An 18,611-nucleotide genomic window follows, 5' to 3' on the forward strand; every position below is an offset into this window, starting at 1 on the left:
GCGGGCATCGGGCTATGTCTGATAACTAGCAGCGGGCACCGGGCTACGGGCTATGTCTGATAACTAGCAGTTGGCACCGGGCTGTGTCTGATAACTAGCAGCGGGCACCAGGCTATGTCTGATAACTAGCAGCGGGCACCGGGCTATGTCTGATAACTAGCAGCGGGCATCGGGCTGTGTCTGATAACTAGCAGTGGGCACCGGGCTGTGTCTGATAACTAGCAGGGGGCACCGGGCTGTGTCTGATAACTAGCAGTGGGCACCGGGCTACGGGCTATGTCTGATAACTAGCAGCGGGCTACGGGCTATGTCTGATAACTAGCAGCGGGCTACGGGCTATGTCTGATAACTAGCAGTGGGCACCGGGCTACGGGCTATGTCTGATAACTAGCAGCGGGCTACGGGCTATGTCTGATAACTAGCAGCGGGCTACGGGCTATGTCTGATAACTAGCAGTGGGCACCGGGCTATGTCTGATAACTAGCAGTGGGCACCGGGCTGTGTCTGATAACTAGCAGTGGGCACCGGGCTGTGTCTGATAACTAGCAGTGGGCACCAGGCTACGGGCTATGTCTGATAACTAGCAGTGGGCATTGGGCTATGTCTGATAACTAGCAGCGGGCATCGGGCTATGTCTGATAACTAGCAGCGGGCACCGGGCTACGGGCTATGTCTGATAACTAGCAGTTGGCACCGGGCTGTGTCTGATAACTAGCAGTGGGCACCAGGCTATGTCTGATAACTAGCAGCGGGCACCAAGCTATGTCTGATAACTAGCAGCGGGCACCAGGCATACGGTGGGTAACTGGTTACTGGCATCAGACCAGAAATCTACCTGCTGGCACCTAGCAAAGTACTGTATACCTAGTTACTGGCATAGGACCCTACTATGAATAGCTGGCACTGGACATGGGACCAAATAACAAGCTGCTGGCGCTGTCCAGGCGCTGGACTTTATACCTTGCTGCTGGCAGTGGGGATGGGCATTGTTGCACAGGCCCCATAGCAGTTGTGTGGTCTGCCATCATTGTAACTATGACACTGGTTGGGATTGACCCTTACAAAGTCCATTATGTCATTCTATCACTGTTGTCATTTTGAGTAATCCTGTTGGGGTTGTAGGGTTCTGTGCCCATTGGTTATAACCCTCTTTCTCTTCTCTTGCAGAGCCCTAGGACCCCTTTCTCTGATATCGCAGATGATGAAAAGATCTTTAATGGTGGTGATGAACAGTGGCAGAAGCAGAGTCAGAGCCAGGAATTGTCTGAGGTCACAGATGAGGATCTTGACCAGATCCGCCAGAAGGAAGAGGCTATAAAGCAGATTGAGGTACGAGCCATCCACTGTACCAAGGAGTAAACAGGGACTGCTCAATGCCCGATCAGCTCTGCTACATCTATATATGTAAGGCACAGGGCTGTTAGGGTCCTATTCCATGGGCGAGGAGGGCCCGATCAACGATGTAAACTGAGCCTATTCCACAGCCCGATGATCGTTGAGCGAGGGATGCAAGGAGATTGTTACCCATCTCCTTGCAGCAGCAGTAATACATTACCTGTCCAGGCTTCTCCGCGCTGTCTTCATCCCAGGGTCCCGCGCGCTCTGTCTTCAGAATGGTTGGTCAGCTGACAGGCCACACTCAGCCAATCACAGGCCGCGGCGGTCCCGGCCTGTGATTGGCTGAGCGCTCCGTCAGCTGACCAGCCATTCAGAAGATAGAGCGCGCAGGACCCGGGGATGAAGACAGCGCGGAGAAGCCTGGACAGGTAATGTATGATGATGCTGCTGCTGTCAAATCGTCGGTCGCCCGCCGCGCACCGCTATTCAACCGTAGCAATGCGCCGTGGGGGAACGATGATTTTAGGTCTGGCCCTAAGGGCCCTATTCCACCGGACGATTATCGTTCAGATTATCATTAAATCATTCGAATCTAAACGATAATCGTTCGGTTGAAATGCAGTTAACGATTAACGACCAAACGAGAAATCGTTGAATGCTTTATAAGACCTGGACCTATTTTTATCGTTGCTCGTTCGCAAATCGTTCGCATTGAATAAGAAATCGTTCAGTCGTTCGCAATAGATAAGAACGCAATAGCGAATAAGTAGCGAAGAATAAACTATCGCAATTCCGATCATAAGTAACGATTATCGCTCCATGGAAATAAGTGAACGTTTTCAGGTATTTCGCAATAGTGGTCGTTTGAGATCGTTAACGGTTATGCAAACGATAATCATCCGGTGGAATAGGGCCCTAAATGAACGATCAGCTGATGACACAATCATCGGCTGATCGTTCTCTCTATTTCACTGAACGATAATCGGCCGAATCGGGCCAAATGGGGCCGATCCGGCCGATTATCGTTACTGTGGAATAGGGCCCTTAGACTGCAGCAATCCAGAGGCCACATTAAATACAGTCAGTGCTGGCTCCTGGGGCCGGCTGCCATGATGAATCGTTCACGAAAGCCGCATATTCTTACAGCCATGTGTAATAGCAGCCTTAGCATCCGGCCTGTGTCTATATCACTGGCAGCTGACACCGGGCTTAGTACTAGGAGACTGGCAGCAGCTGACACCGGGCTTAGTACTAGGAGACTGGCAGCAGCTGACACCGGGCTTAGTACTAGGAGACTGGCAGCAGCTGATATCGGGCTTAGTACTAGGAGACTGGCAGCTGCTGACATCGGGCTTAGTACTAGGAGACTGGCAGCAGCTGACACCGGGCTTAGTACTAGGAGACTGGCAGCTGCTGACACCGGGCTTAGTACTAGGAGACTGGCAGCAGCTGATATCGGGCTTAGTACTAGGAGACTGGCAGCAGCTGACACCGGGCTTAGTACTAGGAGACTGGCAGCAGCTGACACCGGGCTTAGTACTAGGAGACTGGCAGCTGCTGACACCGGGCTTAGTACTAGGAGACTGACAGCAGCTGACACCGGGCTTAGTACTAGGAGACTGGCAGCTGCTGACACCGGGCTTAGTACTAGGAGACTGGCAGCAGCTGATACCGGGCTTAGTACTAGGAGACTGGCAGCCGACACCGGGCTTAGTACTAGGAGACTGGCAGCAGCTGATACCGGGCTTAGTACTAGGAGACTGGCAGCAGCTGATACCGGGCTTAGTACTAGGAGACTGGCAGCAGCTGATACCGGGCTTAGTACTAGGAGACTGGCAGCAGCTGATACCGGGCTTAGTACTAGGAGACTGGCAGCTGACACCGGGCTTAGTACTAGGAGACTGGCAGCTGACACCGGGCTTAGTACTAGGAGACTGGCGGCAGCTGACACCGGGCTTAGTACTAGGAGACTGGCAGCAGCTGATACCGGGCTTAGTATAAAAAGACTGGCAGCCGACACCGGGCTTAGTACTAGGAGACTGGCAGCAGCTGACACCGGGCTTAGTACTAGGAGACTGGCAGCTGACACCAAGCTCAGTGTAAGAAGACTGGCAGCTGACACCAGTCATAGGGCAGCATTGCTGGACATAGATGCTAGGCTCTGGTCTGTATCTCTTGTCTTTGATACAATGCACTGGTCTGTGTATCTAGGCACTAACACTAGGCTCCGCAGCATATCCTCAGCAGCTGAAGAACTCTTAGTACTAGATCTGTGGCAGATCGTCTGCAGAGGGATTGTATAGACGCAATGTGATATAGAAATGTGTATGTATAATCCACATACTGCTGCAGGTCATATAGGAGGTGTATGTATAATCCACATACTGCTGCAGGTCATATAGGAGGTGTATGTATAATCCACATACTGCTGCAGGTCATATAGGAGGTGTATGTATAATCCACATACTGCTGCAGGTCATATAGGAGGTATATGTATAATACACATACTGCTGCAGGTCATATAGGAGGTGTATGTATAATCCATATAGAGCTGCAGGTCATATAGGAGGTGTATGTATAATCCATATAGAGCTGCAGGTCATATAGGAGGTGTATGTATAATCCATATAGAGCTGCAGGTCATATAGGAGGTGTATGTATAATCCATATAGAGCTTGCAGGTCATATAGGAGGTGTATGTATAATCCACATACTGCTGCAGGTCATATAGGAGGTGTATGTATAATACACATACTGCTGCAGGTCATATAGGAGGTGTATGTATAATACACATACCGCTGCAACCTATTTCTGTATAAATAGTTTTATCACTTGTTCTATTGAAAATGTAATGATTACAGCATCCATAGAGGCCATCATTCAGCTTTCCATAGAGCCTGAATGACATACAGATCCACAGTGTTAGGCTAACATTCCTTCATGTTCAGTCTCAGTCTTTACTGTAGCTCTTGTATTCTGTTCATAAAGCAGAAGGCTCAGGATGAACAGTTATCTAACCCCCCCCCCCCCCCCCCCCCCCCTCCGTCATGTGTTGGACGTCACAGCATCCACCTCTTCTTCTAAAGATTAAATTACATCGCTCTGGATTTACTGTCCAAGCAGATTCAATCCTTTGACCCCACCTGCACCCCTTCCCCCTCCATCTGCACCCCTTCCCCCTCCATCTGCACCCCCTCCACCTGCACCCCTTCCCCCTCCACCTGCACCCCTTCCCCCTCCACCTGCACCCCTTCCCCCTCTACCTGCACCCTTTCCTCCTCCACCTGCACCCCTTCCCCCTCCACCTGCACCCCTTCCCCCTCCACCTGCACCCCTTCCCCCTCCACCTGCACCCCTTCCCCTCCACCTGCACCCCCTCCCCCTCCAGCTGCACCCCTTCCCCCTCCAGCTGCACCCCTTCCCCCTCCAGCTGCACCCCTTCCCCCTCCAGCTGCACCCCTTCCCCCTCCGTCATGTGTTGGACGTCACAGCATCCACCTCTTCTTCTAAAGATTAAATTACATCGCTCTGGATTTACTGTCCAAGCAGATTCAATCCTTTGACCCCACCTGCACCCCTTCCCCCTCCATCTGCACCCCTTCCCCCTCCATCTGCACCCCCTCCACCTGCACCCCTTCCCCCTCCACCTGCACCCCTTCCCCCTCCACCTGCACCCCTTCCCCCTCCACCTGCACCCTTTCCTCCTCCACCTGCACCCCTTCCCCCTCCACCTGCACCCCTTCCCCCTCCACCTGCACCCCTTCCCCCTCCACCTGCACCCCTTCCCCCTCCACCTGCACCCCTTCCCCTCCACCTGCACCCCCTCCCCCTCCAGCTGCACCCCTTCCCCCTCCAGCTGCACCCCTTCCCCCTCCAGCTGCACCCCTTCCCCCTCCAGCTGCACCCCTTCCCCCTCCAGCTGCACCCCTTCCCCCTCCACCTGCACCCCTTCCCCCTCCACCTGCACCCCTTCCCCCTCCACCTGCACCCCTTACCCCTCCACCTGCACCCCTTACCCCTCCACCTGCACCCCTTACCCCTCCACCTGCACCCCTTACCCCTCCACCTGCACCCCTTACCCCTCCACCTGCACCCCTTACCCCTCCACCTGCACCCCTTACCCCTCCACCTGCACCCCTTACCCCTCCACCTGCACCCCTTACCCCTCCACCTGCACCCCTTTCCTCTCCACCTGCACCCCTTCATTCAACACTTCATTTTTCTTCTCTTCGGCTTCATTGATGACCCCCCCCAAAAAAAGGGCCGCGGCGTGACACAGGGATATTTTCCGATGGCCGGTGTCACAGCCGCAATATCAGGAGATTTACAGCTCTGGAGGATCCCGAATTCAATCTACAAACAAAATTGAATCACTCCGCACCGCGGTTCACATCTCACCGTCCCCTCCTGAGAGGTAAAGGAATTGAGGGCAGAAAGTTGAGTTGGTGGCATGCCTTCTGGAAAGTTACACTAAATATTGCGAGGGAGATGTGATAGTAGTATAGTCCTATGGAGCAAAGGGGACACTGTTCATCCTGAGCCCCCTGGTTCATGAATACAATGCAGGATTTGCAGTAAAGCCTGACACTCAGACATGGTGGTAGGACAGGGGTGTGTTTGGTAAGCTTTGTGACACCTCACTATACAATATTTATTTGGACCAGGACCACCAATGGGAATTAGACCATAGCACTATATGGCGGCATCAGAGATGTATAGTGTAACGGTCACTTTTCAGAAATCAATAAGTATCAATAGTACAAGTGATTGTAACAAACTCTGTAATAGGTTTTGAGTACAGAAGGAAACTCTTTTGCAAAACCTGTTTTCCTACCTCCCCCCCCCCCTCACTTCAGAAGAAGAAGCTTTTCTCTGTCATTATGCTCTATGGAGGGGGGAGGGGATGAGGGCGATGAGTGAGCACGGAGAGGAGAAAAGGCAGCCCTGCACAGCACATCATCCTACAATCTTCTCTCACCAAGTTCCCAGATAATCATTGACCTTTCTGACCTGTGAATCCAGCGTTTTGTGTGTCCAGTCTCCAAACTGTACAGCTGCTTGTCTGCTCTCTCTGCTCACTCATCCCCTCCCTCCTCCATAGGTTAAAATTGACTCAGCAAACCTGTCTTCACTTTGCTGCAAAACCTATTGCTTCCACTATTGATTTCTGCAAAAATATTTTAAATGACAGTGACACTTTAAGGCTGGGTTCACACTACGTATATTTCAGTCAGTATTGTGGTCCTCATATTGCAACCAAAACCAGGAGTGGATTAAAAATACAGAAAGGATCTGTTCACACAATGTTGAAATTGAGTGGATGGCCGCCATATAACAGTAAATAACGGCCATTATTTCAATATAACAGCCGTTGTTTTAAAATAACAGCAAATATTTGCCATTAAATGACGGCCATCCACTCAATTTTAAGATTTGTGTGAACAGAGCCTTTCTGTGTTTTCAATCCACTCCTGGTTTTGGTTGCAATATGAGGACCACAATACTGACTGAAATATACGTAGTGTGAACCCAGCCTAAAGTCGTATTTTATTAAAAATGTTTTTGTTTTCCAGAAATCAATAGTCTAGGCAAATATACCATTATCTGCATTCAAAAAGACTTTACCCAGCCCCCCCCCCCCCCCATCCTCGCTCTCATTCACTGCTCATTATCAGGAAATCTCGACTCTTTAAAGGACAACTCCGGCGGGACCCCCCAAAAAAAACAAAACACAGACACACACAGACACCATACTCGCCATCCCTCCGGTGACGATCGCCACTCCATTCGCCCGCCGTCCGCCTCACCGTCACCTGCCTCCGCCGTCTAGCGATGTCTCTTGCTTCCGGGTCCATGAGAGAGAAAAGGCTGCCAGTGCGCTTGCGCACCGGCAGCCTTTTCATTGGCTGGAGCGCATCACATGGCTTCCAGCAAGCTCAGCCAATCAGGGCTGAGCAAGCTGGAAGCCATGTGATGCGCTCCAGCCAATGAAAAGGCTGCTGGTGCGCATGTGCACCAGCAGCCTTTTCTCTCCCATTCACTCTCAATGAAGACGCCGAGGAGGAAGAAGACCCGGACCGCCCCCCAGCTCTGACGTCACTCGACACCAGAGAAGAGGACCGTGACGACCGTAATAGGTAATGTATATATTCTTTAAAGGGGTTGTTCGGCGATAAAAAATTATTCACAGAATAACACACATTACAAAGTTATACAACTTTGTAATGTATGTTATGTCTGTGAATGGCCCCCTTCCCCGTGTTTCCCCCCACCCACGCTAGACCCGGAAGTGTGGTGCATTATACTCACCGCATCTCGTGTCGTCCACGGTCTCCGATCGTCAGCAGTGACGTCTTCGGGAGGCCGGCGGATCTTCCCGAGTGCCGGCCGCCCTCTGCAGCGTCATCCGAAGCTCAGCCGCGATTGGCTGAGCATAACTGTGCTCAGCCAATCGCGGCTGAGCGGCTGATGACGCGGCCACGTCATCAGCTGCTCAGCCGCGATTGGCTGAGCACAGTTATGCTCAGCCAATCGCGGCTGAGCTTCGGATGACGCTGCAGAGGGCGGCCGGCACTCGGGAAGATCCGCCGGCCTCCCGAAGAAGACGTCACTGCTGAGGATCGGAGACCGTGGTCGGCACGTGACAGGTGAGTATAGCGCACCACACTTCCGGGTCCACGGGTGGTGGTGGTGGGACACGGGGAAGGGGGCCATTCACAGACATAACATACATTACAAAGTTGTATAACTTTGTAATGTGTGTTATTCTGTGAATAATTTTTTATCGCCGGACAACCCCTTTAACTTCCGGGGTTATATAACTTTGTAATGTGTGTTAAATAAGCCAAAAAATTTTTTCGCCGGAGTTGTCCTTTAACATCAGACATGCCCCTGTCTGTTCTATGGAGAGGGGAGGGGGAGGAGGGAGATTAGTTGCCAGCAGAGAACAAAGGACTACACAGCGGGAACTGTGTGATAGCAGCGTTCAGAGAGGTCAGTGCTGACTTCAGAGGAGATAGCCTGGTGATGTAGCTGTAAATTAACTCTTTGTTGTCCTGTTTTGGTGCCTCATCTCCCTCCACTCTCCATAGACATCCATGAAGACAGGAGGGAGAGCTTCAAATTGCTTTCTCATCATAAAAATGCGTTTTTCGGCTAATAAACCCAATTACAAAGTTTCTTAAAATTGCCTAATTTCTGCAAAAAAAAAATTAAATGAAAGTGGCACTTTAAGGCTGGGTTCAAACTTGGTGTTTGCAGTCTAACGTATACATTTTATAAAAAGAAGGATGGATAAACAGATGCAACTGTGTGCAATCCATTTGGATCAGTTAGAAAAAAAATAAAAAAAATCGCTTTTTTTTTTTTTTTTTTTTTTTTTTTTCTTTTTAGGCGTATACAAAAATATGTATATAAAAATAAGTATAAAAAACGGACTGCAAAAAGTGTGAACCCAGCCTAAGGCTTCTTGCCTTCCAATGCTTTACACTGCGGCAGTGCTCTATAAGGAGACGTGACATATGTGTCCAATATGGCTGCATTGCCAGGAGTGATTATAACCAGAGAAGAGAGAGAATTATTAGATAAGATGGTGGGAAGCTGCCTCCTAAAAAGTGGTCTAATAAATAGAGGATGCAGCTCTGGCCCTGGCTTAGTGACCCCCGGGACCCCTCTCACAGTCACATTATTTTATTGCCCGACTCTTCATAGTGGAGAATTTCATTGCCGAGTCCCTGCGGGATTAATTGTTCCTGGAGAATCTGTGCTCCTTACAGTGCCCTTTGGCCCGGCCTTACTATGAACCATTGTCATTGTTATATTGCCTGAGCTGGGTACGTAGTGTGACCCCTGGCCCGAATCACGTCCCCCGGGGGTCCCTGCATGCAGACATTTTCTGTACAGGAGGGGGGCAGAGCACCTCAGCTCATGATCCTGTATTGTGTCTATGGGAAGCCATGTGAATCCCATCACTTATCCCTGGTGGAATTATTCCATGGCACGTAGAGGGATCTAAATGTTTTTCTGGACAGCTCCTTTAAGCTTTATGTACATACATTTTTCTCTCTGATCTTAATACGTTCACCTGTTGACATGTAATGCGCAATATTGTTCATATGGAGCAGAATCTGCTGGGAGTCGCACGATCTGCTCCCTGTAATTGGATTTAAAGGGGTACTGCAGCGAAAATCATCTTCTTTCAAATCAACTGGTTTCAGAAAATTTTATATAGATTTGTAATTTTTCTTCTATTTTAAAATCTCCAGTCTACCAGTACTTATCAGCTGCTGTATGTTCTGCAGGAAGTGTTGGATTCTTTCCAGTATGTCACAGTGCTCTCTGCTGCCATCTGCAGCAGCAAATCCCCGTAGAAAACCTCTCCTGCTCTGGACAGTTCCTGACTTGGACAGAGGTGTCAGTAGAGAGCACTGTGTCAGACTGGAATGATTACACTACTTCTTACAGGACATACAACAGCTGATAAGTACTGGAAGACTTACAACTCTGTAACTTTCTGAAGCCAGTTGCTTTGAAAGAAGATGACTTTTTGCCGTAGCACCCCTTTAAGTGGCTATAAATTATTTTTCTTGAAATAAACTGACCAAGTTCCTTTAAGTCTTAAAGGGGTTATCCAGCAAAAACATGGCCACTTCCCCCCTCTTATCTCCAGTTTGGGTGGGGTTTTGAAACTCTGTTCCGTTGCAGTAAATGGAGCTTAATTGCAAACCGCACCTGAACTGGAGACGAGTAGGGGGGAAAGTGGCCATGTTTTTGTGTCGCTGGATAACTCCTTTAACAAACATCCGCTGGGGTTCATAAAGACAGTGGCCTCTTACAGGCGCCAGGACATTATACCCCTCTGACCCCCTGACCCCCTTTATACGCATATTCCAGGAATATGTCCTCCAGGAATCACCAGTGTGGAACCTGCCGCGTCTGGTTTGGGTGGATTTGCCGTCTTAAGATAAAGACCTCAGCAGCTTCACCGGCTCCTGTCACTCTGAGGTTGATCCTCCTTGGCGTCTTGTTCTCCGAGCTAATGATGCAGAGGCTGCTCCCCACCTCCATACATCCTGTTACATGGTGTCATACTGCCCCCTATAGCTGGGTTTTTATTACATGGAGGAGTAACGGGGGGAATGTTGTAGACGGGACCTAGTGAACAAGTATCTGTGCCCCATCGGTGGCCTCCCCAGAATGCTCAGAGATTATAGACTGCACAGCTGCTCATGGAGGCCTGACTTACTGATGTATTATAACATTGGAAGGAGAACTGCGGTATAGTGGAGATGTGTACTGACTTATAGACAGTGCATCAGGGTGTTCACAGTAAGATGGCTGCAATCAATGGGAGATAATAGACAGAAAACTGTCCATAGATAAATACAGAGAGAAGGGAGAAAAGGGAAGAGAGGACCCGTCCTCACAGTGGAATACAGACCCTTATCTGTGTTACTGTATTGTTATCCTTCATGATCTAGGTTTTTAGCAGTATATAGAGGTGTCAAAAATCACCCACCCTCTAGTGATATGACTCTGACCCCACCCTCTAATAATAATGAGCTCACCCCGCCCTCTAATGATAATGAGATGACTCTACTGACCCCGCCCTCTATTGATGATGAGATGATTCTGCTGACCCCACCCTCTAATGATGATATGATTCTGCTGACCCCTCCCTCTAATGATGAGATGATTCTGCTGACCCCGCCCTCTAATGATAATGAGCTCACCCCGTCCGCTAATGAGATGATTCTGCTGACCCCGCCCTCTAATGATAATGAGATGATTCTGCTGACCCTGCCCTCTAATGAGCTCACCCTGCCCTCTAATGATAACGAGATGACTCTGCTGACTCCTCCCTCTAATGATAATGAGATTACTCTGCTGATCCCTCCCTCTAATATGATTCGATAACGCCTCCCTCTAATAATGAGATGACCCTGCTGACCATGCCCTCTAATCATAATGAAATGACTGCGCACCCCGCCCTTTAATAATGAATTGACTGCTGACTCCGCCCTCTAATGATAATGAGATGACTCTGCTGATTCTGTCCTAGTCAACACAGTAAAAACCAGTCATAGTAAAAACCTAATAACTTTTCATCACAAGGTTTGCATTGACAGCTGAGCCTGTCATCCATTATCCCGGGGTGGCTGTAATCCTGTGTACACAGACAGAAGCCGACCCTGCTGCTTTTTCCTTCCTCTTACTCACGCTTGTCCACTTCAAAGAGAAATATCAAAGTGTGCGGAGGTCTGGGGGCGATGCTTTCATCCCTGTGATGTCATCCTGCTCCGCCATGAATCATACCTGCCTCTCTAGTCCCAGGGGGTCCCGCTATGTAGACATATTTAATAAGCTCATCCTCAAACAGGACCCGTCAATCTTTATTCCATTAGGGACCGAGCCAAAATGATTAGCATTAGAATAATAGAAAAACTTAATTTCCTCCCCCACAATCTCTGCGTTTCCTCTAACATCCTCTCCACAAAGCACTTAAGTGTCTGCCAGCACCGAAAGTGTTTGTTCACCGACATAATAGGACTTAAAAGGATTTTTAAGGGGACCATCTGCATTTGGACTCTCTATTTGTAAGTTGTCTTCTACTGAGCTTAAAGGGGAAGTTCCCCAATAATTTTTTCTTTCAAATCAAATGGTTCCAGAAAGTGACATTGATTTTGTAATTTACTTTAAAGAATGTCAAGTTGCCCAGTACTTATCAGCTGCTGTATGTCCTGAAGGAAGTGGTATATTCTCTCCAGTCTGACACAGTGCTCTCTGCTGCCACCTCTGTCCATGTCAGGAACTGTCCAGAGCAGGAGAGGTTTTCTATGGGGATTTGCTGCTGCTCTGGACAGTTCCTGACATGGACAAAGTAAATTGTGACATCATCATGTTATCCAGGAAGTGACATCATCATGTTATCCAGGAAGTGAAGCCCTGATGCAGTCGTAAGTGCAGGGAAAAAACACTTTATGTGCATTTCCCGAATTAAGTTTATATTGGTAATTTGTATAAATTTTGGGGGGCAATACAATACTTTAATAAAAATTTTCACCGGACTTCTCCTTTAAAGACCTATGTTCTGTGTGTATACGGCTCGTGTCTATAGAGCTCTGTGTGTATACGGCTCATGTCTATAGAGCTCTGTGTGTGTATACGGCTCGTGCCTATAGAGCTCTGTGTGTATACGGCTCATGTCTATAGAGCTCTGTGTATGTATACGGCTCATGTCTATAGAGCTCTGTGTGTATACGGCTTGTGTCTATAGAGCTCTGTGTGTATACGGCTCGTGTCTATAGAGCTATGTGTGTATACGGCTCATGTCTATAGAGCTCTGTGTGTATACGGCTCGTGTCTATAGAGCTCTGTGTGTATACGGCTCATGTCTATAGAGCTCTGTGTGTGTATACGGCTCATGTCTATAGAGCTCTGTGTGTATACGGCTTGTGTCTATAGAGCTCTGTGTGTGTATACGGCTCATGTCTATAGAGCTCTGTGTGTATACGGCTTGTGTCTATAGAGCTCTGTGTATACGGCTCGTGTCTATAGAGCTCTGTGTGTATACGGCTCATGTCTATAGAGCTCTGTGTGTGTATACGGCTCATGTCTATAGAGCTCTGTGTGTATACGGCTTGTGTCTATAGAGCTCTGTGTGTATACGGCTCGTGTCTATAGAGCTCTGTGTGTATACGGCTCGTGTCTATAGAGCTCTGTGTGTATACGGCTCGTGTCTATAGAGTTCTGTGTGTATACGGCCTGTGTCTATAGAGCTCTGTGTGTGTATACGGCTTATGTCTATAGAGCTCTGTGTGTATATGGCTCATGTCTATAGAGCTCTGTGTGTATACGGCTCGTGTCTATAGAGCTCTGTGTGTGTATACGGCTCGTGCCTATAGAGCTTTGTGTGTGTATACGGCTCGTGCCTATAGAGCTGTGTGTGTGTATACGGCTCGTGTCTATAGAGCTCTGTGTGTGTGTATACGGCTCGTGTCTATAGAGCTCTGTGTGTATACGGCTCATGTCTATAGAGCTCTGTGTGTATACGGCTCGTGTCTATAGAGCTCTGTGTGTGTATACTGCTCGTGCCTATAGAGCTCTGTGTGTGTGTATACGGCTCGTGTCTATAGAGCTCTGTGTGTATACGGCTCGTGTCTATAGAGCTCTGTGTGTGTATACTGCTCGTGCCTATAGAGCTCTGTGTGTGTATACGGCTCGTGCCTATAGAGCTCTGTGTGTATACGGCTCATGTCTATAGAGCTCTGTGTATGTATACGGCTCATGTCTATAGAGCTCTGTGTGTATACGGCTTGTGTCTATAGAGCTCTGTGTGTATACGGCTCGTGTCTATAGAGCTATGTGTGTATACGGCTCATGTCTATAGAGCTCTGTGTGTATACGGCTCGTGTCTATAGAGCTCTGTGTGTATACGGCTCATGTCTATAGAGCTCTGTGTGTGTATACGGCTCATGTCTATAGAGCTCTGTGTGTATACGGCTTGTGTCTATAGAGCTCTGTGTGTGTATACGGCTCATGTCTATAGAGCTCTGTGTGTATACGGCTTGTGTCTATAGAGCTCTGTGTGTATACGGCTCGTGTCTATAGAGCTCTGTGTGTATACGGCTCATGTCTATAGAGCTCTGTGTGTGTATACGGCTCATGTCTATAGAGCTCTGTGTGTATACGGCTTGTGTCTATAGAGCTCTGTGTGTATACGGCTCGTGTCTATAGAGCTCTGTGTGTATACGGCTCGTGTCTATAGAGCTCTGTGTGTATACGGCTCGTGTCTATAGAGTTCTGTGTGTATACGGCCTGTGTCTATAGAGCTCTGTGTGTGTATACGGCTTATGTCTATAGAGCTCTGTGTGTATATGGCTCATGTCTATAGAGCTCTGTGTGTATACGGCTCGTGTCTATAGAGCTCTGTGTGTGTATACGGCTCGTGCCTATAGAGCTTTGTGTGTGTATACGGCTCGTGCCTATAGAGCTGTGTGTGTGTATACGGCTCGTGTCTATAGAGCTCTGTGTGTGTGTATACGGCTCGTGTCTATAGAGCTCTGTGTGTATACGGCTCATGTCTATAGAGCTCTGTGTGTATACGGCTCGTGTCTATAGAGCTCTGTGTGTGTATACTGCTCGTGCCTATAGAGCTCTGTGTGTGTATACGGCTCGTGTCTATAGAGCTCTGTGTGTATACGGCTCGTGTCTATAGAGCTCTGTGTGTGTATACTGCTCGTGCCTATAGAGCTCTGTGTGTGTATACGGCTCGTGTCTATAGAGCTCTGTGTGTATACGGCTCGTGTCTATAGAGCTCTGTGTGTGTGTATACGGCTCGTGTCTATAGAGCTCTGTGTGTGTGTATACGGCTCGTGTCTATAGAGCTCTGTGTGTATACTGCTCGTGCCTATAGAGCTCTGTGTGTGTATACGGCTCGTGTCTATAGAGCTCTGTGTGTATACGGCTCGTGTCTATAGAGCTCTGTGTGTGTGTATACGGCTCGTGTCTATAGAGCTCTGTGTGTATACGGCTCGTGTCTATAGAGCTCTGTGTGTGTGTGTGTATACGGCTCGTGTCTATAGAACTCTGTGTATATATACACATCATGCAGAGTGCAGAATATGTAAGAAGCAGAGTTAGTGGAGTGCTTGTTCCTGAACCTGCGGGTCCTGTACTCTGCTTCATCTTCAGCTCCTGTTTGATCCAGTACAGCTTGTGTAGGGTTAGAAACAGGCAGAGGAGCAGATCACTCTCCCATAGGTAGAGATAGGCAGCTGCAGCTTCCACCATGAGCCCGGCCTAAAAATGTCAGATACTAGCGGTGATGCATCTGAGGGCATCACTCTGCACAGTGCAATACTCTGCAGAAGTGACTGTGAAGCTCAGATCTGATGTTCCATACTGTACATATACTCAGAGGGTTATCCTGAGGTGTACACAGTAACTCTATGCGGCTGATTTACTCTACGTGTTCTGATATTAATCCTATATAGACTGTATGTACTGATATATATATATATAGACTGTATGTACTGGTATACTATATATACTGTATGTACATACTGTTATGTACTGGTATACTATATACATTGTATGTACTGGTATACTATATACTGGTATACTGTATATACTGTATGTACTGGTATATAGACTGTTATGTACTGGTATACTATATACACTGTATGTACTGGTATACTGTATATACTGTATGTACTGGTATATAGACTGTTATGTACTGGTATACTGTATATACTGGTATATAGACTGTATGTACTGGTATACTATATAGACTGTATGTACTGGTATACTATATATACACTATGTACTGGTATACTATATAGACTGTATGTACTGGTATATAGACTGTTATGTACTGGTATACTGTATATACTGTATGTACTGGTATACTATATAGACTGTATGTACTGGTATATAGACTGTACTGGTATACTATATAGACTGTATGTACTGGTATACTATATAGACTGTATGTACTGGTATATAGACTGTACTGGTATACTATATAGACTGTATGTACTGGTATACTATATAGACTGTATGTACTGGTATATAGACTGTACTGGTATACTATATATACTGTATGTACTGGTATACTATATAGACTGTATGTACTGTTATACTATATAGACTGTATGTACTGGTATACTATATATACACTATGTACTGGTATGCTATATGTACACTATGTACTGGTATGCTATATGTACACTATGTACTGGTATATAGACTGTACTGGTATACTATATATGCTGTATGTACTGGTATACTATATAGACTGTATGTACTGGTATATAGACTGTACTGGTATACTATATATACTGTATGTACTGGTATAGTATATAGACTGTATGTACTGGTATATAGACTGTACTGGTATACTTTATATACTGTATGTACTGTTATACTATATAGACTGTATGTACTGGTATACTCCTTGTGTTACTGATGACTGCTTCCCCTCTTATCTTACAGAGTGATATGTTAGATGTCAATCAGATAATGAAAGATTTGGCCTCCATTGTGTATGAACAAGGTCACGATATAGGTATGTATACATGTATACTGGGGGTCTCTATCATAGTAATGGGAGATGTTGTACAGAAGATGAGTTTTCTAGTTTATCTCCGTATGATATTTGATCATTTTGCTTTTTCTTATACTGATTTTGAGTGAAAAATATCTTCTGCTCCAATCACATCCAAAGCTGCAATCACCATTCTTTACTAATCAGTAATATAACATAAATCATATAATACATTTGTATACTTTTCTTTGTTTGATTATGGGGGGTGGGTTTCCTTCCTTCCTTCCTCCCTTTTTTCCTTCCTCCACAGACATTTTACACCACCTTCATGGACATAAGACACCTGTCAGAAAATATGCTATCAGTGTGGTGGCCATGCTCTGTATGCTATCAGTGTGGTGGTGGCCATGCTCTGTATGCCATCAGTGTGGTGGTGGCCATGCTCTGTATCCTATCACTGTGGTGGTGGCCATACTCTGTATCCTATCACTGTGGTGGCCATGCTCTGTATGCTATCCGTGTGGTGGTGGCCATGCTCTGTATGCCATCAGTGTGGTGGTGGCCATGCTCTGTATCCTATCACTGTGGTGGTGGCCATACTCTGTATCCTATCACTGTGGTGGCCATGCTCTGTATGCTATCCGTGTGGTGGTGGCCATGCTCTGTATGCCATCAGTGTGGTGGTGGCCATGCTCTGTATCCTATCACTGTGGTGGTGGCCATACTCTGTATCCTATCACTGTGGTGGCCATGCTCTGTATGCTATCAGTGTGGTGGTGGCCATGCTCTGTATGCTATCCGTGTGGTGGTGACCGTTCTCTGTATGCTATCAGTGTGGTGGAGGCCATGCTCTGTATGCTATCCGTGTGGTGGTGGCCATGCTCTGTATGCTATCCGTGTGGTGGTGGCCATGCTCTGTATCCTATCACTGTGGTGGCCATGCTCTGTATGCTATCCGTGTGGTGGTGGCCATTCTCTGTATGCTATCACTGTGGTGGTGGCCATGCTCTGTATGCTATCTGTGTGGTGGTGGCCATGCTCTGTATGCTATCAGTGTGGTGGTGGCCATGCTCTGTATGCTATCCGTGTGATGGTGGCCATGCTCTGTATGCTATCCGTGTGGTGGTGGCCATGCTCTGTATGCTATCCGTGTGGTGGTGGCCATGCTCTGTATGCTATCCGTGTGGTGGTGGCCATGCTCTGTATGCTATCCGTGTGGTGGTGGCCATGCTCTGTATGCCATCAGTGTGGTGGTGGCCATGCTCTGTATCCTATCACTGTGGTGGTGGCCATACTCTGTATCCTATCACTGTGGTGGCCATGCTCTGTATGCTATCAGTGTGGTGGTGGCCATGCTCTGTATGCTATCCGTGTGGTGGTGACCGTTCTCTGTATGCTATCAGTGTGGTGGAGGCCATGCTCTGTATGCTATCCGTGTGGTGGTGGCCATGCTCTGTATGCTATCCGTGTGGTGGTGGCCATGCTCTGTATCCTATCACTGTGGTGGCCATGCTCTGTATGCTATCACTGTGGAGGCCATGCTCTGTATGCTATCACTGTGGTGGTGGCCATGCTCTGTATGCTATCTGTGTGGTGGTGGCCATGCTCTGTATGCTATCAGTGTGGTGGTGGCCATGCTCTGTATGCTATCACTGTGGTGGCCATGCTCTGTATGCTATCCGTGTGGTGGTGGCCATTCTCTGTATGCTATCACTGTGGTGGTGGCCATGCTCTGTATGCTATCTGTGTGGTGGTGGCCATGCTCTGTATGCTATCAGTGTGGTGGTGGCCATGCTCTGTATGCTATCCGTGTGATGGTGGCCATGCTCTGTATGCTATCCGTGTGGTGGTGGCCATGCTCTGTATGCTATCCGTGTGGTGGTGGCCATGCTCTGTATGCTATCCGTGTGGTGGTGGCCATGCTCTGTATGCTATCCGTGTGGTGGTGGCCATGCTCTGTATGCTATCCGTGTGGTGGTGGCCATGCTCTGTATGCTATCCGTGTGGTGGTGGCCATGCTCTGTATGCTATCCGTGTGGTGGTGGCCATGCTCTGTATGCTATCCGTGTGGTGGTGGCCATGCTCTGTATGCTATCCGTGTGGTGGTGGCCATGCTCTGTATGCTATCAGTGTGGTGGTGGCCATGCTCTGTATGCTATCCTTGTGGTGGTGACCGTTCTCTGTATGCTATCAGTGTGGTGGTGGCCATGCTCTGTATGCTATCCGT

At 48.0% G+C, this 18,611-nt stretch overlaps 1 protein-coding gene across 7 annotated transcripts in view; it reads left to right on the top strand.

Annotated features, from left to right (window-relative positions):
• The window catches only part of TSNARE1 (t-SNARE domain containing 1), a 204,077-nt gene that overhangs the window by 99,176 nt on the left and 86,290 nt on the right, over nt 1-18,611 (top strand). For all 7 annotated transcript variants that reach the window (XM_069957022.1, XM_069957021.1, XM_069957023.1 and 4 more), the window contains exons 9-10: nt 1,168-1,329; nt 16,333-16,405. In XM_069957022.1, coding sequence (XP_069813123.1) covers nt 1,168-1,329; nt 16,333-16,405 — 235 coding nt within the window. The remainder of the gene's footprint in view (nt 1-1,167; nt 1,330-16,332; nt 16,406-18,611) is intronic.

This window comes from Dendropsophus ebraccatus, chromosome 2 (genome assembly GCF_027789765.1).
Source record: "Dendropsophus ebraccatus isolate aDenEbr1 chromosome 2, aDenEbr1.pat, whole genome shotgun sequence".
Taxonomy (NCBI): domain Eukaryota; kingdom Metazoa; phylum Chordata; class Amphibia; order Anura; family Hylidae; genus Dendropsophus; species Dendropsophus ebraccatus.